The sequence below is a fragment of the Channa argus genome, chromosome 2 (genome assembly GCF_033026475.1).
Source record: "Channa argus isolate prfri chromosome 2, Channa argus male v1.0, whole genome shotgun sequence".
NCBI classification, from domain to species: Eukaryota; Metazoa; Chordata; class Actinopteri; order Anabantiformes; family Channidae; genus Channa; species Channa argus.
Window position 1 is genome coordinate 29,208,610 of NC_090198.1, and position 26,051 is coordinate 29,234,660.

The 26,051-nt window shown below is 41.0% G+C and overlaps 3 protein-coding genes across 16 annotated transcripts in view; 2 read left to right on the forward strand and 1 right to left on the reverse strand.

Annotated features, from left to right (window-relative positions):
• tp53bp1 (tumor protein p53 binding protein, 1) overlaps nt 1-8,294 on the forward strand; it is a 27,444-nt gene extending 19,150 nt beyond the window's left edge. For 5 of the 10 annotated variants that reach the window (XM_067490178.1, XM_067490186.1, XM_067490223.1 and 2 more), the window contains 9 exons: nt 300-470; nt 1,434-1,831; nt 3,226-3,417; nt 3,966-4,145; nt 5,024-5,227; nt 5,350-5,444; nt 6,833-7,029; nt 7,754-7,890; nt 7,972-8,294. In XM_067490178.1, coding sequence (XP_067346279.1) covers nt 300-470; nt 1,434-1,831; nt 3,226-3,417; nt 3,966-4,145; nt 5,024-5,227; nt 5,350-5,444; nt 6,833-7,029; nt 7,754-7,890; nt 7,972-8,156 — 1,759 coding nt within the window. In that variant the 3' untranslated portion in view covers nt 8,157-8,294. The remainder of the gene's footprint in view (nt 1-299; nt 471-1,433; nt 1,832-3,225; nt 3,418-3,965; nt 4,146-5,023; nt 5,228-5,349; nt 5,445-6,832; nt 7,030-7,753; nt 7,891-7,971) is intronic. The other 5 variants (XM_067490204.1, XM_067490213.1, XM_067490241.1 and 2 more) reach the window with 3 other exon arrangements.
• tubgcp4 (tubulin gamma complex component 4) lies at nt 7,755-19,406 on the reverse strand. Of its 4 annotated transcripts, XM_067490486.1 has the most exons (18): nt 19,086-19,406; nt 18,343-18,471; nt 17,970-18,092; nt 17,834-17,887; nt 17,689-17,745; nt 16,175-16,254; nt 13,510-13,711; nt 13,240-13,405; nt 13,025-13,149; nt 12,879-12,929; nt 12,696-12,801; nt 11,461-11,568; nt 10,900-11,044; nt 10,617-10,794; nt 9,665-9,799; nt 9,465-9,581; nt 9,250-9,389; nt 7,755-9,088 (listed from the first exon to the last, which is right to left on the reverse strand). In XM_067490486.1, exons 1-18 carry the CDS (start codon nt 19,161-19,163, stop codon nt 9,082-9,084), a joined length of 2,001 nt encoding a protein of 666 aa, XP_067346587.1. In that variant the 5' UTR covers nt 19,164-19,406; the 3' UTR covers nt 7,755-9,081. The 4 variants fall into 4 exon arrangements, with proteins under 4 accessions (XP_067346587.1, XP_067346578.1, XP_067346595.1 ...); XM_067490477.1 differs by having other exon boundaries at nt 10,617-11,044; XM_067490494.1 differs by lacking the exon at nt 11,461-11,568 and having other exon boundaries at nt 10,617-11,044.
• A 52-nt stretch (nt 19,407-19,458) lies between these two features.
• cdkn2aip (CDKN2A interacting protein) lies at nt 19,459-23,375 on the forward strand. 2 transcript variants are annotated; one of them, XM_067490519.1, is made up of 4 exons: nt 19,459-19,581; nt 19,982-20,231; nt 20,329-20,450; nt 21,290-23,375. In XM_067490519.1, exons 2-4 carry the CDS (start codon nt 19,984-19,986, stop codon nt 21,877-21,879), a joined length of 960 nt encoding a protein of 319 aa, XP_067346620.1. In that variant the 5' UTR covers nt 19,459-19,581; nt 19,982-19,983; the 3' UTR covers nt 21,880-23,375. The 2 variants fall into 2 exon arrangements, with proteins under 2 accessions (XP_067346620.1, XP_067346629.1); XM_067490528.1 differs by lacking the exon at nt 19,459-19,581 and having other exon boundaries at nt 19,589-20,231.
• The last annotated feature ends 2,676 nt before the right edge of the window (nt 23,376-26,051 follow it).

A 26,051-nucleotide genomic window follows, 5' to 3' on the forward strand; every position in this document is an offset into this window, starting at 1 on the left:
CCGGTCAGATTTTCACGGTTTCTCTTTAGTCCATAAAGCCTCTCTGCTTCACTTCTCTGTACTAGTTGCATGCTGAATGCTGTATCACTACTTCACAGTCTTTGACCTGCTAATACCCTAATTTCTGAGTGCTTCACTGACTCCTGCTCGCTTTAGGTACAAGTTGTTGCCAGGTATGAATCTGGGGCTATTAGTCATCCCTCAGTCTTCTGCAGGGTGACTTATCTTTTTGAGAGTAGTCCCAGTTCAGTACCTGTACAACTTGACCGGTTCCCTTCATCCCCTCTGTGTGTCTGCAGTCCCAGGAGGGGAGGTGGGCATCAACAGAGGGGTCACAGGGGTCAAAGAGCAGGGTCAGTGGGCACAAATGGCAGAGGCTATGCCACCCTGGGGTCCCGGGCCTTCGTCCCACTGACCCCCAGAGGAAGGGCTAGAAGGGGCCGGCCCCCGTCCCGCTCCTCCCCGTCCAGGTGAGTCCTCCCTGAGGCTCACTCTGCACAAAACAAGCCAAACAAAACCTGTAGTATCTATTAACACTTTACTTTTCCTCTTTTCACTAATCTTCTTGCACCTAATCTTCTCGCACAGCTTCAACTACTATTTTTACATTGTTCATAATTTTTGGTTTTGTCTGTATAAATGGCTTAAAGGACCAGTTATCAAAATTGCTCCACACATTTTTCCCTAACTGCTCAACTGAAACTAGATTTTTAGACTCATTTTTTAGACACAGCGCTTAGTATTTAAAAACTAGTGTACTTGATGTTTAGCTGTACAAGTTATTATTTTATTTTTTTTGCAAAAGAAACCACACAAACACATTGCAGATGTGCAAAAACTCATCCTACAGTATTATCCAAAACAGATTTGAGATACTGAGATACGGTTTTACTGCTTCTTGCTTACTTCACAGTTTATGGTTTCCGGTTGCACTGCACGGGGCACAGGCTCAGCTCTAAACGATAAGAGCTCTGTTAATTGTAGTTTAATTTAGAAATGCTTGATAAACATTATTGAAACATGTTCTTGTACATTATTCATTGTGTTCTTGTCAGCAAACCAGAAAGGAATATCTCTGGATGCTATGTAGAATATTATTTTCCAATGTTTTCAGGATCTATGTCAGCAGCAGCTTTATTCAGAATTTGCACACAAATATTAAATTGGACTTTTCTATGAACAAAAAAAACATGTTGATTACGTTTTGTTAGCATATTTAATGAATTAAATGGTAAATAATTGTAAGATTGGATACCACATATTTTAATGAAGGCAGTAAAAATAAACTGCCTGGGATTTTACTACTGCAGCCAAATGGCTCCGTATTTGATTCTGTATGATGAGATGTTGAGGAAAAAAAGTGAAATATGACAACAGTAGTCATGTTAATCAGCATCTGCTTCCAGTCTGACCAGACCTTCTGCTTCTCTAAGGGGAGGTGGAACTGGCCCACTGCAGAGACTTGGTGTTCACGGCCAGGCACATTCCTCCTCAGAGGATGAGCCCTTCACCCGCATGCTCCCCCCACGTCTCCCCATCAGCCCCGCAGACACAGAGCTCCCCAGCCACTCCGGCTCCCTCAGGTCATCGCCAGAGGTGGGGAGCTCGGTCGGAAGCAGCTTCGTCGGCCTGCGGGTGGTGGCCAAGTGGTCGTCCAATGGCTACTTCTACTCAGGCCGCATCATCAAAGATGCTGGGGAGGGGAGATTCCGCCTGCGATTTGACGACGGCTACGAGTGTGAAGTGGCAGGGAAGGACATCCTGCTGTGTGATCCCATTCCCCTGGAGACGGAGGTCACTGCTCTGCTGCAGGACGACTACTTCAGCATAGGTAAAGGAGGAGAATAGGGCAATGTAAGAACCAGGTTTTCGGAATCAAACGCGTTCTGAGATTGAGAACCTCAGATAGTTTGGTATGAAAAGTTTTGATCAGAACTGATGTTCTGCCAGAATGTTTTACAATTTGACCTCGGAAAATATTCATGGTGCTTGTAAGAGGAAACGGATGAGTGCCTGCACAGAGCTTCAGTGTGAATCTCTGCCTAAAAGAAAAACTGTGACTGTGTTTCAGACTCAGGACTAAACAGGGAATGAAGTGCTGCATTCTCCAGACTGGAAAAAACAAAGACATTCAAGTTGCCCAAAGAACCTTTGAGGGACTGGACAGACAGGGACAGACGGACTCTGACTTATTTAGGCTTCTACAGGAAAAGTTGTTAGTTTCATTTCAAAAGTTAGGTTTTATCATCTGAGGTGATAAAATATAGGAACTCTAGAAACCACGCTAAGCACGTTTGCCATTGGCTACATGCTAATAATGAAAGACAGGAAGGGAGAGAAGGAGCGAGAAGGTGCATTTTAAGATGCTGCACAAATGCAGAAACACAGAGGCAAAAAGTGACAAACTGAAGTCATTACCGTGCATTAATTATTCAGAGCGAGTGAGCATTTCGAAAACCCGGAACAGCTGAAAGTACATTTACACAGGTACTCTGCAAACTGATGCCTGTGCATTTCTTATAGCCTTGATACTAGTGTTGGAAAGTTTATTCCAAATGAATTAATTTAAAATGAGAAAGCTGATATTTTCTGAATTGTTTTCCTACCACTCACACACAACTCTACTGATAATTCATAACTCATCTTTTTTGTGGTGAAACTCTGCAGCCTGTAACAATAGCAGATCAACATGTTAGGAAGTTATTACTGTTTCATTGCGTATCACTTTATAAGTTCACAAACACACATCTCTTTAGTCACTGGAATGATTATGCTTGTATAAGAATTACACGCCCATAGTTTGTCGGACAACAAGCTCAACATGACCTACAGACCTGGGAATATTTTAAACTCTCAACAAAATGATGCAGCTAAACGGTTACTCCACGTACGAAGAACAGGTCCCAGGTCTCCCTCATCTCCTTAGATGATAACAGTGAATAGGGTTTTTCTATACATGACAGGCTGTTGCAAATCCCTGAACACGGCTGCTTAACGGCAAAAGCTTTGTACTGGTTAACAAACCTCAACTGTAGTTTTTAATTATTGCATTTTCCAATACAGACTTCTCAGGGTATTTTAACTTTTTTTTTTTAATGGTTTATGTAATTAAAGAGAAAAGTAGCGTTAACCACCCACATGTACAGTCGTTTTTATGGAAGACATATATTCCCATCGAATCTTCAACTCACACTTGACATATTCCTATGTCTTGTGTGTGTGCAGGTGTTGTGAAGGGCTATAAAACCGAGGGCCAGGAGCTGTTCTACAGTGTGGAGAGGGACGGCCAGAGACAGTGGTACAACAGGACCTCGGTCATCCTGTCACTGGAGCAGGGGAACAAGCTGAGGGAGCGCCACAGCCTCGGCCCCTACGAGCCGTTCACGCCCCTGACCAAAGCCTCCGACATCAGCCTGGGTAAGATGGCTGGACAGATGGTGAGACCTATAAATTATTCATAGGGCTGTCGAGTAATTTAAAAATTGGATCTAATTATTACATTATTAATCTAAATTCATAGCACATGTATATGTATCCAGTTAAAGTACTTATATCCCTAACAATCGAATATGTAATGTGCTTTGGAAATAAATTTCAAAATGCTTCAGCATCACGCACAGCATAAAATAATTCACTGGGCTTGGGATGGTGGAGGGATTCAGGACACGAACCATTTTGTTGGGTTTGAACTTTTTTTTTTTATTCCCCATAAGGGGCGACTGATTATAATATTTGATTAGTAGGGTCCTCTTTTTAGGGGAAGAGCTTCTGAACCTTCAAATTACCACCTACCCTACAGTGTTAGTCCATTGGTTTGATGTTGGGATACTTTACTGCTCCTTTAAACACCTTGAATCCTTTATTAAATACAAAGAGTGGGAATAAATTGGACGCCCATCTTTCTTTTCCCTGCTGTGTCATACAGCATACACACCTTTAATGACATGAGAATGTTATTTTTCTAGACAATCTGGTGGAGGGGAAGAGGAGGCGCAGAGGAACTCCTGGGGGTCCAAACACTCCCAACTGCAGCTCCTCCAGCAGCCCCAGAACCCCCGGTCCCTCCAGCAAGAGGAAGCTGATGTGCTCGGAGGATGCAAGGACGCCAGCCAAAAGGGGTCGCAGGGGGCCGGGCGTCAGAGCTGGTACAGAGACCTGATCCCCAAACCACGTCTGAATGGGGAAGGGGGGTGGGTGGGGGGTGCATCCATTTCTGAATTTGCAATGTTTCTCACCTATGTGTTTAATTTTTTGAATCTTAGTTTATTAGGTGTGTCCTGTTATTTTCTGTATTTATTTATAGTAGCATGCATGACTACTAAACTAAGAATGTAATGTAAAGTTAGTCATCAGCTTTAGACCCCAGATTTTATGTACAAACTCTTTCTGTATATTTAATGTTGGCAGGTACTTTGTGGGTACAAAGTACATCATTTCAAGTTGTTTTTAGAATAAGGTTTTAACATTTGAAGTCACATGTCATGATAATTGTATTTCCAATATTTGTTTTCTCAATTCTGCAACACTGATACATGGATTATTTTAGAGGATGTTTTTATTAAATAACTGTCATTTTGTGCTGAGCCTAAGACATTTGAAGTCCATGTGGCCTTTCTCCATCCTCTGCTGCTGTTTTGCTGCTGCTACTGAGGCTGATTTGGTAATTGCTAATGAGCCATCAGTAATAAAGGTGCTGGTCCACAGGTGGAGGGGAGATGAATGGTGTGTTGGTGATGCATGTGCTAAAAACATTTTTTTGTGTTCCTGTTTGTTTCAGTGCAACATGATTTATTTGCCTATTTTTTCAGGTGTCTGTCTCAGACCCCTGCACACTAACTAAACAGCACAGTCTCTTTCAGAAAAACAATTTCAGAAAATCAGAAGATATTTGAAAAAAAGAATTGTCTGCATGGCTCAATAAAACATGGTGGCACTGCTGGTAGTGATACGGGTGATTTGATCCTGATTCCCACTTTCCCACTCTGTTTTGTACTTTAACATGAATGCGCCTTTCTGTCGACAGCTCAGAGGGTCGGTGTGTGTAACACCTCTGGCAGTGGCACAGATCTCCCTGGTCCTTCTTGCAATGTAGCAGAGACTCATGGTCCGATGCCCCAGAATGCCTCTCTCTTCATGGGCTTTGCCTTCATGCTAACGGCCTCGTCCGAGAGCGACCGGCTGACTAACAAACTCAGCAGCGACGAAGAGGAGGGTGAGGCAGATGGTGGTAGGAAATGAGCACCGCGCTGTGCCCCAGCTGCAACACGCTGACTTAGCTGAAGGTTCAATTTTCACCTTCTTTAATTATATTGAGATCCGTAATTTGGTGTCATTTGATTTCCTCTGCAGATTATGTCCAAACAGGTCCATACAACAAAGCGTACACAGAGTCGCAGCTGCAGGCAGGTGGAGGCTTCATCCTGCCCGACTTCAATGAAGAGCAGGTTAGTGCACGTAACAGTTACCGGTGCAGAATTTAGAGCTGGCTTTTTAGTGCATGTTGTGCATGTTGTACATGCACTAAAATTTACTCTATACATTTAAAACATAAAAGTAAAAATACGTCACTAAAGAAAAGTGATTTACTGAATTACTGATAAAAAGATTACAGGAAGACTTCATCCAACTTGGGGCAGTTACTTTGAAACAACTTAATACACAGACAAACATCCACATATAATAATTTAAATACTTTGTAATTAAAAAACAATCAATGTGATTCATCTATAACGCATTAAGTGAATTTTAGGAACAAATGACCATGATGCGTTTCACATCAGAAATCATCTGAGAATTTACTTTGAAAAATATACATTTGTTCTATACACAACTGGCAGCGACACTAGTAGTAATAATAAAATGTGACCAGAGGTACTTGTTGCTAAACAGTCTTTTGTTATAGTTACAGATATTTTACATTTCTTAAAATTACAGTGATGGTAGCAAGCAAGTATATGGCACATTGTTACATTTTGTGTTCATAAACAAATATTGTAATATTGATTTTATGCCGTGTTTGTGTAGTGTTACTTAATCTAGTGGTATTAGATTCAACGCAACTTTAGCACCAATTCACGACAAACTCATCTCAAGACACTTTACAGAATAAAGTCAAGACTATAAAGATGTAGAGAGAACACCCAACAAACCCCCCCATGAGCAGCACTAGGCAACAGTGGAGATAAAAAAAACTCCCTTTAAAGTGGGGAGAGAGGGAGACAGAGAAGGAGAAAGACAACTACGCAAGAGGAGGAAAGGAGCTCAGTGGATCAGGGGGTGGGTCCCCCAGCAGTCTAAGCCTATAGCAGCATAACTAAAACTAAGTATAAGCTCTATCAAAGAAGAAGGTTTTAAGCCGAGACTTAAAAGTAGAGAGGGTGTCTGCTTCCCGAATCTGAACTGGGAGCTGGTTCCACAGGAGAGGAGCTTGATAGCTAAAGGCTCTACCTCCCATTCTACCTTTGGAAATTCTGGGAACCACACGTAGGCCTGCATTCTGAGAGTGAAGTGGTCTACTGGGATGATATGGTGCTATGAGGTCTTCTATATATGATGGAGCCGAAACGTTAAGCAGGGTTTTAAATTCTGTTCTAGATTTAATGGGAAGCCAAAGGAGAGAAGCTAGTGAAGGTGAAATATGATCCCTCTAATTCCAGTCAGCACTCTTTCAGCAGGCATGAAATTTGTTATTTAATAATTTATATTTTATTTCGGGCCATCTTTTTTCCTTCATATTTTATTTGGCCTCTTAATTGTATGTTGATACATTTGTAGTCGATGCCTCTCGTTGTCTTGTGCTGAACATTTGTCCACATGTTTTTCTTCTCTTCAGTGCAAAGCTGCTTACCAGAGCCTCCTCATTGCAGACCAGCATTGTCGTACCAGGAAGTACCTGCTGTGTTTGGCCAGCGGGGTGCCGTGTGTGTCGCATATATGGGTACGAGACTGCTGCAAGGAGAACAAGCTGCTCAACTACAGGAACTACCTGCTGCCTGCTGGAGTGGGGCCGGATGAAGCCATCGTAGAATGGTGAGATGCCTGGTATTTGTTGGGTGGGTTTTACAGGGTCACAATTCTCAGCGGTTGTTTCTCAGAATGTTCTGTATTATTTGTAGTTTAAGTTAGACATTGTTTACCACAATCCAACTCATCGGAGAAGGAAATGGATCTAGAGTCGACGCCTTCACGGTGGATTTTTGTAACACAAGAACGTCGTTATAAAAAGAAAAAATAACTTTGTTATGTAAACTGGTGTAGTATAAATGAAGTTTGGTATATATTAGTATTAAAGCTATATGTAAAAGATGCTGAGCTTATGTTAACAGCAAATCCAGCTTAAATCTGGAGAATGTTACTTTTTCCTGGCCATTTTGTGCTTGGAAAAAAACAAGATTAAATTCTTATTTAAATAATTCATTATGGTCATGATAACGTTACAGCTCGGTAATAGCAGGTTATTATTTCAGAAATAAGATGGAGAGTAATTTTTCTGTTTACCACCATAGAAATGTACAGGTGCTGAAATCTCTGGCCAAAGTAATTCTAAATAGTATTTACAGTACTTTAGTGTATTTAGCAGGGACACTTTGGTTCCAGTATCAGAATTGTTAATACTGCATTATAAATGGAGAGAAAATCTTGGAGTTCACATGTTACATAGAGGTTTAAGAATAATTAACCAAATTTATTTCAATTGACTAATTCTACACAAAGAGCTGGAACATTTAAAAAGATGTTTCTTGGCTCCACTCAGGCATCCTCGCTGCAGTCCGTTCAAAGCCCTGCGCGTCCTAATGGTGTTTGAGAAGCCGGTGGAGCTCTGGGCACAGCTGATCATGATGGGTGGAGGTTTATCTGTCCGACACTTCCAGCCAGACAAGGACAACTCGGGTATAAAGTCCACTACAAAGTCCAAATACTGTCCACTGTTTAACATTTATCCTAAGACGTTGCTCCCTTCTCCATATGCAGACATCCCTGCCGGCAAGTACGACGTTGTGGTGACGGACCGTGCTTGTCCACCGCTGGTAGAGAAAAATGCGACGTCGCAGGAAATCCCGCTGGTGTCTCCCGAGTGGCTCATTCAGAGCCTCATCTGTGGGGAGCGGCTGGGTTTCAGCAACAAGCCTCAGTTTCACTACGACTTCTCCTCATAATCTTGACTCCACATGTGCAAGATGCCTTCGACCACGTTAAATGTTCAACATTAGTTCTGTTGCATGCCTCAGCTGTATATAACTTTATCTTGTCTGTTTTTAAGGAATAATAAAATTGTGACATTTGTTTCATTTTAATGGATTTGTTTATTTTACAGAAAGATTTTATATTTACATGGAACCGAGTCTGTAGTTAAAGGATCAGGTCACCCAAACTGTAAAAACACTTTCCCTTTTTCTGAATGGTATTTCACCTTGGAGATAGTATTTCTGCCTCATCGCAATACACTGGAAGCAAATGAAAACTCATTTGTAATGTTCTTTAAAGTATTGAAAAGTTGAATATAAAATAAAGCAGAAAGTGTCCTCGCGTGTGTGTTAAGGCAGATTTAACTTCTGTACCTACAGTAAGTTACTGTGGAAATGAGCTTATGGCTTTGTGTTGAGGTGCTCGTCATGTTTATATGAATAATTCCTAACCCAGCTTTTAATTAGTCTGATCACTTTATCCTTAGTTTATTTTTATAAAAACTGCTCGCTGCCAGTTGTCTTTTTACAGAAAGTTCTACATTTCTTAACTCTGTCTAGTTATTCTGGCTCACATATCACTGGAACTACTGAAAAGTACCAAATATTTTCTGTTTTACAAATGTGACCAGTGCAAACAGCATTTGTTTATCCTCTAATGATGAGGCTGCAGACACTTGATCATCTCCACTACAAAAAGAAAAAAGAAAATACTATCTGGAAAGCTAGATTCCATCAGAAGTGGGTGGACAAAGTGTAATTTTATAACTTTGGGTGAGCTTATCCTTTAAAAATAATTTTACTAGGATGCCATAACAATATTTTGAAAGACAAGACCAATGCTAGTAATGTACATCATTTTCTTCGGGTCACTGTACAACTTTACTCTTCATTCTTCTTAAACGCTGGGGGGAAAAAAAAATTTAACCATAGTGGGTTAGTGTTTTCTAACAACTTCTATTATTTATCACTTTGCTTATATGTTAAATGCGCTGCAATGCTACAGTTTATATTCGGAAAATTTAAAAAAAAAAATATCTATTTAAAAGGTTTTGTTGTGTCCTACCTGCCCAGTGTGCCTCCAGCCTGGGTGTAGTACTTGTTATAGTCTAGTCGCAGTAATAGCTGAGCCAGGTCGGAGTTGATCTGGTGATTCCTTACGCTCGAGAGGATTTTGAACAGTAAGGAGGACTGACGTCTAAACCCCTGCAGTTTGACAGTGGCAGTATTAGAATGGACATCTTTACAACAGTCGACAAATAAGGAGACGAGCGAATATACCTTGACCAGGAAATCCAGTTGAGAAGTTCCCCTCTCGTCCAAGGAAGCCACACTCTGACAGACCAGCGAGCAGAAGTTGTGACACAGCTCCAGGATCTCATTCAGACAGTGGAACACCTGAAGATGAGAACGTACGGTGAGTTAACAGTCTCAATCGGAAATAAATGGGGGCGGTAAAATTCCAATTCGGTGATTAATACCGGCTTCAGGAGGATGAAGGACTGGGCAAGCAGATTACTCAGGAAGTGGTCGTGGGCCAGCCTGATGCTCTCAAAGTCCCTGGTGGAGTTGATCTGCTGCAGCAGTTGAGAGAACTGAGACTCCAGCACATCCACCTGCCGACAACAGGAAATTAAATTGCCATAAACGCCTCAACTAGGACAAAGTTTGCATCATGGACCCGTAGCCACATCTGGTGTAGAAATCTGCATCTGCATACAAACATGTGTCTCACATGCGTTCTACGCCCACATTTAGATGCAAGTCGATGGAGGCGCTGACATGGACACAGAAGTAATTATTTTAACCAAACTATGTTGCGTCACATAAGCTGACTGTCAAAGTTCAGAATCAGCAATACACGATTCAGGTAACAATAAGAGTTAAAGCTGATCCCAAAAAATAAAATACAAACATTTGGGAAAAACAAACATGCAAATAAATAAAAACTACTGTACAAGTTGATCATACAGTTCCTAAATACACTGTTAATTATCATATAAATATCACCTACTACTAGAAATAATATTAACATTGAAGATACAACATAAAACTAAGCAGCATTTTTAGCTGTATTTATCTGTATTGATGCCATTTTACAGGTTTGTTTCTTGTGTCAAGTAAAACTAGAAAGAAGAGACTGTCTGTCACTTGAGGCTGTCGCCTCCATTTTATTTTAAGGAAACAGGTAAATGGGTCAGAACTGATCTTTTTTTCATCCAGACACATGGAGGAGGTTTTCTTAATCCACATTCTCTGTGATTTTAACTTTCAGACAAACTAATGCTTGGCTTGTGAGTCGAATGTAGCTACAATATACACGGCACAAATATGTCTTTACAAGGTTTAAAATGTTATTTTTGTAAAATGAATAGATATATTTACATGTTATTTATACATCTTCCCCCTTTGAGTCTCTCATTCTGTTGGTACCTGCATGTAGTACTGCAAGTTGTCGATCAGAAAGGCCATGTGGTTGCGTAGTCTCCACTTGACAGCATCTGTCTGGCTGGACTTGAGGTGTTTCCTCTGCATCTGTAGAGCCCAGCAGTGCTGCAGCTGTGACTGCACCCGCCGCACACTCAGCAGGTACCTGAACACAACATTGTACCTGAAGAGGACAAAGAATACGGGACAGGGGGGCAGAGAGCAGGGTTGCTTGAAATACACACACAGTTGAATAAATGCCATGCAAAGACATGAACACAGTACACACTTTTCCAGGACAGCAGGCGTGAAGAGAATGTGCAGGGGCCACTGAACCTTGTAGGCGAGGCCAAGAGCTGCCCAGCCTGTGGGAGGGACCTCGCGAGGGGAGGTGTCCTGTGGGGGAGTAGCTCCGTCTCTGGGGCCCGTCACATCTGGGGGGGTAAAAAAAAAAAAAGAGGCAGTTAACAATTCACTGCTGTTGATTGGTAACTGATCAAGGTACAGCAACAGACACAGTGAAGATGAGCATCAGGACATATTCTATGCCTCAGTAGACAGCAGCAAATGAGTCAGATAATCATCATCTACAATGCGCTCAAGGCAAATTCACCACCAGGCAGTGAGACACAGGGACACTACTAATGATTATTTCAAGTTGTCCACCATCAGTTTCCACAGCCCAAAGTGATGTCTTTAAATACCTGAAGAGGCACATGTGAAAGGTTTGAATAGAACAGTATTCTGCATTTTTTCATGCTAAGTAACTTACAACAGCTGATGGTTCTGTTTGCATTCATTTCTTTTAACATGATCTAGAACATTTCCTCCTTCGCTCTCACACATGCACCTTTGCTCTCTTTGCCCTGATAGTCCACGGTGAGATGCAGCAGGGGCAGGAGGTTGTCGTCATCCAGTAGCACCTTATGAGCCGCCTGCTGAAAGGCCACATTGACGTCTGTGGGAAAGAAGTCGCAACTTTACCTTTTTGTAATTGATTGAATTTTATTTTATTCGTCAGGGAACCTGGACAATATTAAACATGCATGTACTATTGACTTTTGTTTTCCAGGTCACATTAAAAAAAAAAAACAAACCTTAATAAAACATGTTATGACATAACCCCTATTGGAAAAAATAAAAAAAAAGAAAATAAAAAAAATGCAATGATCTGCAAATCTCATCAACCCATATTTTACACTTACTCGTCAACAGTAAACTGCTTTGTAGCAGATGCACATTGTTTCAGGGGTGTTGTTTGAAGAGGACGGGGCAAACGTAAAGCAGCAGCACTGGCCTACTGTGCCGCTGCCTTTTAGAGTCACGACAGAGTCAGAACACAAACCGTGTATAAGGCAAAGGGGTCCTACACACGTCTCCCCCAGTTTTCTTCAGTGATGTTGGCTGCAGCAGCATTTGTGCACAACCTTGCTTACATGCCTCCTGACAGTCTATTACTAATCTAGTTCTCAGATGAATTCAAATGAAGCCGTTGTTCTTCTTTTCCACTGTGTTCCAAACAGGTTTTAACTCATCTATTTGTAGCTGTGCCACAAACAAACATGTCTGCGAGTCAACAGGACAAACACCAGTTTTTTTTTTTTAAACCTCCTTTATGTGTGTTCTTTTTGTACCAGGTCATACGTTTGTGTCCCTTAACATGTTGCACAATGCACGAGAGGCATTTTTTTTTCGTTTTGAATTATTTAATTGCATTTTTATGACAACATGTAATTTCTATGAAAATTGAAAAATCCATTAAAGTCCTAAAACCAAAACCAGAAACTATTAAATACCGATTCAGCTACTGCTACCAAAGCTTTTCTTGGCCTAATTGCTGCCTTTTTGCCCGACCTAAGCTGTCAACAACAATGAAATACATACGTTTCCCAATACGTAGCATATGAAGACTGAATTGAAACACTTTCAAACCGCAGCCATAAATAGCAGTGGGCTGGTCTCCAGTCATGACAGATGTGAATGACCAGGAAAGTAGCAGGGAAACACAACAACTACAAATGGAGCGTGTCCAAAGTTTCAACCTAAAATCGCTTTTGCGGATTTTAGGTTGGCACTAAAACTTACCGTGCTCAGTGACGGCAGTTGGAGGCGTCTTTAGCATCTGCTGCGCAAGGTCAATAAAAACCTGGTAGAGCTCCCCACGGCCTAGCAAGTAGAAATCCTTGATGATCTGGAAGAAAATGGAAACGTCACCACTGTTCATCCTGCAGCGATTGATGATGCAGAGGTCATATGATAAGCACCAACCTTAAGCTGTTCGAGCAGATCGGACTCCTCCACCATCAGCGTCCAGAGATGCTGTTAAGTCAGTGAGACTGTGAGGATTACATTTCACGGTTCAGGGAATTTAGTTCAAACATTAAACAATGCAGCACTACTGTGTGTACACTCACCTCTGCCACTGTGCTTCTGATGTGATCAATCAGATTTTCAAAATCCACCAGGCTGAAAAGAGGCTGCTGTTTGAGTTTGTGCAGCTCGGCAGCAAATATGTCCTCCTGATGCTTCAGTATTGAGCCTAGAGTAAAATGCACAAAGCAAAGTTATGCTGTATTCTCATATAATTAGAATCGGCAAGTCATAAGTAGATCACAGCACAATAGACTACCCGCTCTAGATGGGCTGTGGTTGTGGTTTTCAAACATCTGGACTGATTCTCCCACAAAGAGGATCTTCTCCGCCACTCGTATGGGAATGTAAGAAGGCAGCATCTCTGTTCGCAGGGAGAACTGCTGCAGAGATGGAGCCAGCATGTTCTCCTCCTCAATCAGTCTCTGCACAACATCACAGATCCACATAATCAAGGCTCTAAATAAAAATACAGATGCCAAAAGTCTCAAGTAAGTTTAACCTCATGAAAACGAGGCTCTGTTCTCACCAGGTCCTGTAGTTCTCTGAGTTGTTTCCCGCTCAATCCTCCCAGTCCCAGGTCCTCTTCATCCTCCTCCTGGTTGGCTGCAGCACCTCCTGCACTGGGACCCTGCTTCACAAAGAACTCCTCGCTTTGGTCCAGCAGCAAACCATGCAGCATCCAAGCTGCTAGCTGCTTGTACATCACGCCGTGACACACGGCGAGGATTCTGCAGAACGGTTAAAAAAGGCAGCAACACAAAGACATCAAATGTTTTATCTTAGCGTGACAGAGTTAGCAGTTTAGTGAATCTTTGAAGCTTTATGACACTGAAAAAAAAAAAAAACACTGATTAAAGGCTTTAAAATTATACACAGTAGAAAATAGAGGATGCCTGAGTTTTATTGAGTCCATTATTTGGTTGGAAAGTACAGCTGTGTCCAAAACCATCCGCTCTACGACAGTGTACTTTCATAATGCGTTTCCCATTTGAGTGCTTAAATCTCTCCACTGTAGTGCTCTCAAAGTATCCCACAGTGCAACACTGAAAGTCGCGTACATGTGCAGTACTTCCAGCTAACACTGCAGTTCTCACAGTTTTAGAGATGAGGAAATTACTATGGAGCAACATCGATGTCATCACTAACAGCTGTTAGTGATGACACAACAATTCCGAAACGTCAACTGACTCTCAGCTATCACGTTAACTACTAAGTGTACAAAATATGGTGAGTAGGAAATGAGTAAGTCCAAATACATGTGATTTGGTAAATGGCCACTTATATAGCACTTTTATCCAAAGAGCTTTGCAATATTTTTACACACACACACACACACACACACACACACACACACGGCAGTGGCTGCCATGCAAGGTGGTCATCGGACCAATCGGGAGCAACTTTGTTCAGGGTCTGGCCCAAAGACACAGCGACGTGCAGCCAGGAGGGATCAGGAATCGAACCACTGACCATGACTGTGGTCCGTAGACGACCGCTGCTTTACCCCCTGACAATGAAATCTTATAAGAGCTACTGCACTGGAAAAATGAAAATGGCAAAGTTCTATTTTTAAAGGGCAGAATTAAGACTGTTGAGTTCTACCCTTCAGGTGCCTTTATGCCCCATGAATCATGCAGCTGAATCATCACCATCCCAACTGTTACTTCTATGATTATACCCTGTCTGCGATGCACCTTCACAAGCAAACATACACTGTTCATAGGTAACGCATGTCTTGTCTTTTTGGCGTTATGATGTTATGTTTTGTATTGTGTGATTTGTACTGTTTGTTTGTTTGTTTTTGGTGAATAAAAAAAATAGTAAAGATGACAATAGAATGAGAGCCATTGCACCGCTCTCCTACTGTGATGAAGTCTTCACACAGGGACCAGTTTGCAGAATATTCCTGTAATTTCACCTGGAAAAAAAAAAAAAAAGGTTGGATGTGGAGCATCGATGCACAGCCATTTTCAGATCTCTCCAGAGATGTTGAATTGGGTTCAAGTCTCTGGCTGGGCCACTCAAGGACATTCACAGAGTTGTCTCCTTTGTTATCTTGGCTGTGCTTAGGGTTATTGTCCCGTTCAAAGATGAACTGTCGCCCCAGTCTGAGGTCCAGATGCTCTGGAACTGGTTTTCATCAAGGATGCCTCTGTACATTGCTGCATTCATCTGTCCCTTGATCCTGACTTGTCTCCCAGTTCCTGCCTCTGAAAATCCTCCCCACAGCATGATGCTGCCACCACCATGCACCACCATGAGTTCAATGTTTGTTTCATCAGAGCAGAGAATTTAGTTTCTCATGGTCTGAGAGTTCTTCAGGTGGGCTGTCGTGTGCCTTTTACTGAGGGGTGGTTTCTGTCTGGCCACTCTACCATACAGGCCTGATTGGTAAAGTGCTGCAGAGATGGTTGTTCTTCTGGACAGTTCTCCTCTCTCCACAGAGAAATGCTGGAGCTCTTTCAGAGGGATCATCAGGTTCTTGGTCACCTCGCTGACTAAGTCTCTTCTCTCTCGATCGCTCAGTTTGGCCTGTCTCTGAGGTCTACAGATAATTCCTTGGAATCCATATCTTGGTTTGTGCTCTGACATGCTCTGTTAACTGTAGGGGCTTATATAGACAGGTGTGTACTTTTCCACATCATTCCGAATCAACTGAATTTGCCACAGGTCGACTCCAATCAAGTTGTAGAAACATTTCAAGTGATCAGGGGAAACAGGAGGCACCAGAGCTCGATTTTGAGTGTCACGGCAAAGGCCATGAATACTTATGTACATGTGATATTTTCATTTTATATTTTTAATAAATTTGCAAAGAATTCAAACAAACTTCTTTCACATTGTCATTATGGGGTATTGTTTGTAGAGAACAATAACAATAAAGAATTTGATGCATTTTGAAATAAGGCTGTAACAATGTTAAGTGCCGTGAAAACATTCTGGACGCACTGTGTATCAGCCTGTTACTGAACTGTTACAGAAGGGAGCAAGGACAAATGTGCACCGAGTGGCAATTCAAATTATTTTAAGACTTCCATCATTCTTTCATTCCAAAATCCTCAATCCAGTTGTTTTAGAAAAAACAAAAAAAGGGTGAGTGGTCAAGAAAACATATGGTAGCAGTAATATTATTCCTGCCACACCAACCACATTTAACACAACCCTAAAACTCCAAAAGGAAACCGACTTACTTTTCTAAGGCTATGCGAACAGGAGGAAGCCCCCCACAACTGTGCTTGTACACAGTCTCCAGGATCTGACAGCCATGGATCTAAAGCGGTACACAGACGAGACAAAGAGGACATCGAGTCGTTAGCCAGGTTTCTATGGAAAGGAACCCATCACCAAAATAAATGGTGACAAATACGTTACATGAGCTACAAATACAAACAAGATTAACAAATGTGTAGTTTATGGCATTTACAAAGGTAATGTTCAGTCCACATATATCAAGCCATTTCACTTTGGGTTTTCCCAAAACCATCAAATATGAAACAATATTTAGGGTTTGTACATAGAATATTCTGTTTCTTTACGCAAATATGTGGAATGTGGTACAAGGAAAAGCCGAAACACGTTTACAAAAGGCTCATAGTATCTGGACCGGGCAGTTAGATATATTAATAAAAAAATAAATAAAAAAAAACGTCCAGAAATTGTAAGCTAAAGCCACGAGACCACGTTATCCCACAGAAAAATACTTGCATTTGGAAAAAGTAGGTTTTTGAACCCACCTTTTATTTTTTTACCTAATTCATTCATGGTCAAATATTACTAAAAATATGTTCTTTCCTGTTAAATTGAAGACGGACACCGTCATTAAATGCGCATGGTCAAAATGCTCATTACACTGAGTAGAAAAGCCAGATGCCAGAGTGTAAACAAACCATGTTTTTGTCAATCAGAAACTGCGAAAAGTCTCAAAACTCCAAATACAAATGGAACCTACGTTTAGAAAATAGTTTCCACTTATAATTTATAAGTGAATCTGATAGAGATGAGCACACACGTGTCAAAGTCAAACAAAGTTTGTTAGTGGATTCAATCATGCATTTGTGAACATCATAATTCCCCACAATATGTCAGAAACATTTGTACATTTTGTTTTTATTTGTAGATCAAGTAACAGACATTTGTCACCATTCTCTTTCTGGAATGTGTTAAAATTAGCACAGTGCTTTACCCACTTTTGGGTTATAGTTCAGCTTCTTTGTTTATCGATCTTCCATAAAGTATACTAGGATGTTAATAAGCAACACCCTAAAACAATTGTTAGGTTAGTAATTTAAGTACATTTTAGCTAAATGTTACTGTGTGTGTCCATCAATTATCTTTACACAAATACAGTCAAGAACAGCAGGAACTGACACTGTTGCTTTGCAACTACAGGAAAAATTGTGTTTTCTCTTTAACCAATGATTGTGGTGTCTTGCTCTGTTTTGTTTCTGATCAGCTGCTGTGGTGAAAAAGGGGGACGACATACAACAAGGGAACTCCAGGAATCCATTTTTACTCAATTGAATTTTTTTGGGTGTACTTGAGGGGCACAATGATGAAAGTGGGCATTGGCTTTAACGCTTTAACTACCGTAGAAAGAGCAAAAACAGTTGCCATTTCCTTTTTAATGCCAAAGTCCTGTTTTCATTCCATTTTGATGAGTAGAAACACCAATGTAAACCACCCTTAACTTAATTTACATCCTCACCTTCTGTGATTTTATAGTCTCTACCACCACCATCACAGAGGGAAACAGCAACTGGAACTTAAAGGAAAATCTGAACGTTAGATAAACACGTAGGTTAACTGTAGGAATATAAATTGCTGTATGCATTTTATTTTTAATGCTTTACCTGATCAAGTTTGTAATTCACATGGGATATTGTCAGATGTGGATCTCCAAGGAACTGAAACATATACACACAAGGTACATGAGGATCTTCTCGCATGCCTCACGATTCATTGTTGTTGGCTGTGTCGTCATTTTACCTCTTGTTCCAGATCCAGCAGGGCCTGTCTGTAAGGTTGCAGCATAGAGTCCAACCCTGTGCAGAAAGCCCGCAAGTAGATTCCATGAAGTCCAGTCTGGTTGGGCTGGTTCGTGTGATGTTCCTACAGAGCAAGTCAAGCATTTTCTTTAACTTTTCACTATTCACATAGTTAAAAGGGTTATGACTTGTTTGGGGTTGATGGTCATTTCTGAGAAGAATCTAGTATCAAAGATTCTTCGTTTATTTTATTCAACAAATAACCATGTTTCAGAGAGAAGGGAAAAAAACAGATCCAGGCAAATCCTGAGGGGAAAAATACTGGACATTGAGTTCAATATGTGTAAAAGCCATGAGGTACAACTGGAACTCACTTGTTGATGCACATGCCCAGTGTGTTGTTCTATGAACTCTGTAAAACGTATGTAATCTGAGCCCAGTTTACAGAGCCGGTTAAGGACGCTGGTCTCACTTGGGTGAAGGAAGGGCATGTCCTGGGAGACCTGTGGACGAAACAAAGTGCTTCAACAAACCAAGCATAGTTCCGATATACTATTGCATAGGCCAAATGCTAAGGCAAGCTGCATTTATTTATATGGAATAATCCTTATTGCATGAACAAAGGAAATTAAAAAAATAAAAAGTAAATCCAGACTAGAGGTATAAACACTGGAAACACTTAAGCTCACTCTCTCTCACGCTCACTGGTCCAGTGATGCTTAAAGGAAAACTGGACGTTACCCTTGTGGGTCACATTTTTTCGGGTATGACTCTCGTATACACCTCAATCAATGCCAAGCACATTTGTACCTTGATTCCTCGTTATATATATTTCCCCCCCACGTAGCTATGGTTGTTTAGAAAATGAGCATTACAGCTAAAAGTCGAAGATAAGCCTCAGAATGGCAGATACACTCAAGTGAAGAAAACACTTGTGCGTGATCGGGAACATATTTGTCCATAATACATAGCAAATCTCAAGGAGATTAGTTTTTCCCCCTTTAAAATTATTGAAGATGAACTTCGCCAAATGTGTGAATATCCAACGTTAAACTGTCTACACCGCGGTAACGTTAGCTAGGATGTCCGAGAGAGCAGCCCCCTATTAAAGTTTTACCTGTAAACCAGTTCGTTTGTTCCATGTGAAAATCGTGCCCGGGTATCCACTCAACGCCAGCAACAGCTCGTGAATCATGTTAATTCACTTTTGAATTGATCAAAGATGATTAAAACGAAAGTGCACCTGCGGTGAGTTTCCCATTCGGCGACCAAAACAAACCGCTCAAACTGTCGCAGGTTGATTACGTCTCGATGCAAAGCATCACGGAACATCGGCCACGAGCGCTGGTTGCTAGGAGAAAGGTTTGTTATATCCTTTACTGTTGAGTCATAAAAGCCAAAGTGGCTGTTATTCGTTATTTTGTGCCATGAAACGGCAGCTATGCGGTCAGTGTTGCTTCAGCATGTAAACAAGCTCCGTGGGGGCGTAAGCGAACGGTGGCGCCGCTCTTCTGGGAAATGCAGTTCCTCGCGCAAACCGGTAGCTCCTACGTTCTTGCGTCATCATTCGGCCATGTAGCTAGCTAGCAACACATCGCAGCAGCGAGCACTTGGTATGTCGACTGTATTTATTGGCAATAGCATGCGATTCACGCCCGTATCATCGTCGTTTTCATTATTTTAAAGTGTTGAATGCACGTTGTAGTTGTCAGCGTGACTTATAGTAGAAATGTTGTCACTCGACTAGCTCGTATTATTTGACTTCACGTTAGTTGCTAAAGTGGCACTAAAACATTTGACGCTAACGTTACTAGTTAGCTTAACCTAACTAACAATAACCTGGCAAGTTAGCGTCGGAACACGCGCGACATGTGAGGCCCACTGTCACGTCGTTGCCAAATTTGTTGGCCCTAGTTAGCCACATTCAAGCTAACGGCACTAATTTAGGTGCCACACAACTAAGTGAGCCGGCGTGGATTTGCTGGGATTTTCCTGTGTTTGTTTGTATTGCAGGGATGGCGGAGGAGAGGAGCGGAGAGGATGTAGTTTCAGAGTATCTGGGCCAGAATCCGGAGCTGGCCCAGTGGATCGACACTTTCAGGGGCTACTGTGAGAGCAACAAACAGTGGTTTGCTCGGAGGGAGTTCATCCTGAGAAACATGGAGGCTTTCCCCACAGTTAAGCCAGGAGTCCCCAGCAGCAGCGTGGACAGGCTGCTCTCTCTGTCCATGGCTTGGGCCAATCACGTTTTCCTTGGCTGCAGGTAGGACACACTCACAGAACAGGAAGTTAAATTCAGAAACCAAACATCCGGGCCTTCTGTGGAAGCGTGACCTGTTCTCGTTCCCTGCATTTCTCAGCTATCCACAGGCTTTGATGGACAAGATCAAGGAGATGGGCGAGGGGATAGTTGTCCAAGACGCCCCAGTTCACAGAACAACAAAAGAGCTCATGGGCAAAGGAAAGCGAAGCGCCACAGCTGGTATTTCAATACATGTTTTTACTAAATCTGACTGAAACTGCTCAGGTGGAAATAATAGAACATTTGTGCATGTTTTCTAATTCATTGTTATAAATCTGCATGTGGGATTAATGACGACAAAAACAATGAAATACTTTAAATAGCACATTTATTTGCGGGGGTTGCGTGTTATGGCTTTAGTTTAGAATGTGTGCCTAACATTTTGTGCACACTATTAAAAATTACCTTTCAGCAACGCTGTAGCAAATAAATCTCCCTGTTTACTGTTTCTACATTTTAGACCAAAAAAGTGAACATTATGATTTCTAAAGACACCAGTGTTCATCCATAAAATTCTTTTATTTATATTTTGAGTTGGATTCAAAAATATTTGATCTTGTTGTACAGCATATCCCACCGGTGGTGTGTTATCTATATCAAGCACAAAAACTCCCAAAACACATGGTAACACTCTTTTAACGAAAGCTGCAGTTTTGTTATGTTGTCTGTTTTTTGTGCTGTATTATTATTTACAATACACTAAATCATACGTCAGCTTTATTTGAGGTTTTGTTTTCTTGTTACCTTGAATACCCTCGGAAATCCGACTGTACAAGCTGTGAATAAGTTAGATGGTCAAAAGGCCTCTCTGCATCCCCACTAATTGCTGGTCCTTGTTATGGACCACAACATATTTTATTGCTATTTTTTATTTCACCGGGGTTTCTGTGTAATTACCTGCACACTGCTTTTTTTTTTTTTTTTTTTTTAAACACACCCACACCTGAGGCTGTTTCCTCATTAAATGTTGTCTCTTGGTGAAGTCAACATTTTCCTGCTTGTTGTGTCATTATGTGCAGAGACCAATGCTGACAGCTGCGGGAAAAGAGCCAAATGTGGGCCTAATGAGCCCGACGGTCGACCTGCTGGGAAGACAGCCGCGCGCACTGTGAGTCAGAAAGCAGGACCTCCTCCACAGGCTCCAGCAGAGCACCAGCCCTTCTTCAATCGCCTCTACAAAGCAGTGGCATGGAAGCTGGTGTCAGCAGGGGGATTTGGTCCCAACCTGGACCATTTTGAAATACTTCGGAGCTGTGTAGAGTCATGTAAACAGACCCTGACCTGCGTATTTGTGCCACTGAAGGACATCACAGGCCTCCCTGTAGGTCGCACACAGAAGGAAGGCCACGTGTGTGAAATACGCTGTCAGACTGTCTACATAGGCACCGGATATGGGAGGGATGAGGCTGCTGCCAGAGCCATGGCTTCTAAGGAAGCCCTAAAAGTCTTTCAGGGGCGAAAGGTGACAGTAAAGATCTGTAGACGAAGGTACAAAGGAAAAGATGTGGAGGATTTGATGTTGTTGGACGAACTGCCTCGGAGTCAGGGCTTTCCTCCTGCTCTCAGCTACCCTTTTCAGGACGAGCAGATAGAAAATGGTTCAACATAGAAAAGACATACTGTGAACTTTGTCCTGCCGTGATCCCGGTTGGAGCAGTGACTGACTGGAGCTACTGAAGGAATTCAAGACTGTGTCGGGACCAGACTCATATGCAGCTGAACATCAAGGATCATTAAGTAATTTAGAGGATGGAGTTCCACTGTACTTTGGTATTGTAATACATCTGTGGGACAGACATCACCCAAAACAGGAAAACACAGTGGTAAACAGCAAAGATAATCTTGTACTGTAACGATGCGTTTCAACCACTTTCAGTTTAACAAAGTTATATAACCCACAACAGTGTGACAGAGTGTGTGGAGTTGGAGCATGTGCCATCAGACAGCTATAATTTGAAGAAAACTCCACTGATAAAGGCAAAACCATTTGAATTAAAAAATAAAAAAAAAAAAAAAAAAAAAAGCATCTTAATGTCATAGTAGAACACGCTGCATTATGTCAATATAATTTTCCTAACTCATAAAATGGAAATACTTTTTTGGGGCCTTTAAGAATACTTCCCATTTTACTTCTTCCTGTTGCAACAGGTTGAGTTCTGGTCATGTCACTAGAGGGACTGCTGAATAGTTAGCATCTTAGTTTTATTCCTTCAAACGTTACCTAGCAGACTAATGGCTTGCGTTTTTACAGTTCTGATTACTTTCTCCCAGGGAACAGATTTCAGTAGCAGGATGTAAAAAACAAAACAAAACAAAAAAAAAAACTGATAGAATCACTGTAACTTCTTCTAAACCTGGTATTTAGCATCAAAGCAGCTCAATATAAATGATCGATTCCAACTTTATTTTAATATTTTAGTAGTTTTAACTACTTTTGGATGTCAGACATCAGTGGTTTTCTTTGTATCCATTACTTCTTGCATTTTGGGGTAGTTTCTTGACGCAGGTTGGAATTGCGTTTTTATTCCCTGAGAAATCGCACTGTAACTGCGTTCGAGCAGGACTGGGTGAATTTGTTTGCTGCCACCTCAGCTTAATTATAATTTCTCTTTTACTTGTCCAGTAAGTAGTTCAAAGTTTCCACTTTGAAGTAAAAAAAACAGCTCTGTAACCTGCTGGACGCCGATCGAACGTGCACAGTTTCTGCTGTTAAATTAACAGTATTGAGTATTGAAAATTTGAGTGTTATGTTATGGTTTATGTGCACACTTTTCAACATTAGTATTCTCCAATACACGGCCAACTGCAGTACTCGGCATACTGTACACAGAGGTACAAGTCTACTTCATTTACTTCATGATAAAACCCAAACTATATTGGAAAATTGAAGTTTCATAATTGAGACGGTTAAATGCTGTGTACACTTGATGATTTGAGGGTTAATTTGCTGCTGTGATTTCTCATTTTTTTTCGTTATTTCTAGTCTCGGTTGAAGTTAAACAGCATTTCATTAAACTGAGGTTTCACACTGTTCAATGTTACTGTATGTTTACACAAGTCGCCCTGTTTCTATATATATTTTTAAATAAACATAATTTAACCAAGTGCAATGAATACAAAAGACAGTGTGTCATTATTCTAATGATCTAGTTTAACATGGAGAACTTTGGCTAAGTATCAACTATAATTCTTAAAAGCCAGTAATAACTGGCAAGTTCAGACACAACAGAGCAGGATGACTCAGTTCCTCATTAGTGATGGTTAAATAAATTCTAGCACTGCCAGATCAAATGATTATCAACGTTCAGGGATATTGGTGACATTCATGCTCAACTTCCTGCCACAGTTAAATCCGAGCTATTGTCTTTAACAACATGACGCCTCCAGCAGTCGATCAGGCTGCGTCACATGGCTGCACCGCAATTATTATGTTCTGGCTTCATTAGACAATCTGAACACTGATGTGATCTGGAGAGTGGCTGATGCTTAAAACAAGTTTTCTCAAATGTGGTGGTGGGTGAACATGTCATGATAGTATATTTAACAGGAGCGTGTGCTTATTGCAACGTCTTCCTGTAAAAAGGCCACTCAAGTGTAAAACGGATCAAGTTTATCATGTAAAGCTGCGCACAGATGAAACAGTCAATCAGAGATATGGATTGATCCTGCATCTTTTAGAAACCTGTGTTCTCTCCAAAGAATTTGATTTGGATAATTAAATCTGTGAATTATTGACATAAATAGCAGCAATAGATAAATAGGCATGAAATAAAAAAATTGATATGGAAACAAGATTCTGCTGCAAACATTTTTGCTTTTGGGAGATGAGTTTAGTAAAACACAGAGTTATAAATATCACACAACACACAGTATCTGTAATCAAGAATCTACTCTTAAGCAACTTTTTAACTTCTGCAGTGCTCTGGCATTTCAGGCCAATTGAGAGCTTTTTTAAAATATAAACACAAAAATTCGTATTTTTTTTGTTGAAGTTTGATTTAAAAAAATGCTCCTACTACAATTTAACGACACGGATTTCCCATCTGTGGTGTTTGCATATTCTTCCATCCAATCACACAACAGGATGGAACGTAGAATCATTTCAGGTGATTCAAGAAATGTTGCTCACAGTTCTCACCACTAGAGGACAGAAGGGTTTAAATGAGATGGTTTAGTGGAAAGTTGTACTACAGTACTGTGCAGTACAGCTTGTGGTGCTCAGTCTGTTTCATTGAGGTATTTTGTTTTTGGTATATAATACTTGTTTGCTTGTAGTGCTATATAAAAAGTTCTTGTTTTTAATCCTAATATTATATTTTTGTGTACATTATGGAACATGGCAGTATATTACATTTTAGTAAACTAAATAGTACTTTTTCAGTGCACTTTCAAGCACTTTGCCTTTGTCATGGTTCTTTGTAGTACACTTTGACTTGGAAGGTCAAAGCATAAAGATCTGTCGCCCTCTGTTATTAATATACAATTATACATAAACAAATGAGTGTGCTGATATTTTATGCGATTAAAGTTACACAGTGCTTCACATGGTAAAAGTTTAGCAGTTTTAGAGTAAAGCTGAGAAAATCGAACGTTATGAAGACAACAAGCAACATCCAATCAAATCCAATCCATCTTTATTTCTGAAGCACCTTAAAAAAACAACACAGTTGGCCAAAGTGCTGTCACCTCGAAGCTTCCTCCTTTGTCTTAGGGACGAGCTTAGGGAAGTGAGTGATCTGATGATGAAGGGAGCATGATGGAGTGTTCGGCAGGAGGACGTCAGACACATACTGTGGGCCACCATGAAAACACTTAAAAACAAATAAAAGAATTCTCCAATCAATACAAAACCAAATTAACAACACGGTGAACAGGAGAATCAGTCGCTGTCTTAAATGACCACGAGATCTAAGTTACAACGGGACACAGGTGTGTGTGACTGAGTGGAGGGAAAAACCTGATCAAAGAACAAGACAGAGCTGATAGGTGAAGGCCAGGGAAGAGAGTGCTGAACACACCGTTTACACTTGAAAGGGACGTAAATGAGTGTGTCGTCTGCATAACAGTAGCACTGAACACCATGTCCCTGTCCCAGTGGCTGGAGGGGATAGTTGGTTCATTCATTTTGATGCAAAGCTGGGAAACCTGGTGGCACATTATTTTATTCTAAGGCCAGTGTTGGTGATGCAGTGGTGAGTCCAATCGTGCCAGGTCTGTTTAATTTTTATCGTACTTGTGTTTAATTGTGTTGCATTTTCATGGCCTGACTCTTCTCTTTTTAAAATGTATATATTTATTTTCTGCTCTAATAATCAGCAATGACAACAGTCGTAACCATCACGACTGTATGAACTGAGTAAACGTGTCTAAGAATGAACGCTTACACGTTATAAATCAACCTCACTGCCCTAAGCGTCGTCTGGAGTTCATGTATTGAGCGGTTTACACCCAACGATGTCATTCTCAGAGAACAATCTCTGTTTCAGGCTCCATCATTTGTCACCTGCCCTGAGTCTCCATCCATCACGCTCTCAATTATCCTCTGCCTCTCTCTGTCTCAGCATTTCTGTCATTGTTTACTTCGCTGTCAAATTAGCACATGCAAACAGACATTTCTCCCCGTGGGTGTTTGCTGCAGGTTTAATGCGTCTCAATGTCTTTAAAAAAAAAAACAAAACAACAACTTATCCACACAATTCAATCTTTGTCAGAGTTGGAGGTAAATCAATAACAAATCCTCACTGTCTGCAGAAAGTATTGCCGTTGAGAAAGAAGCTTCAT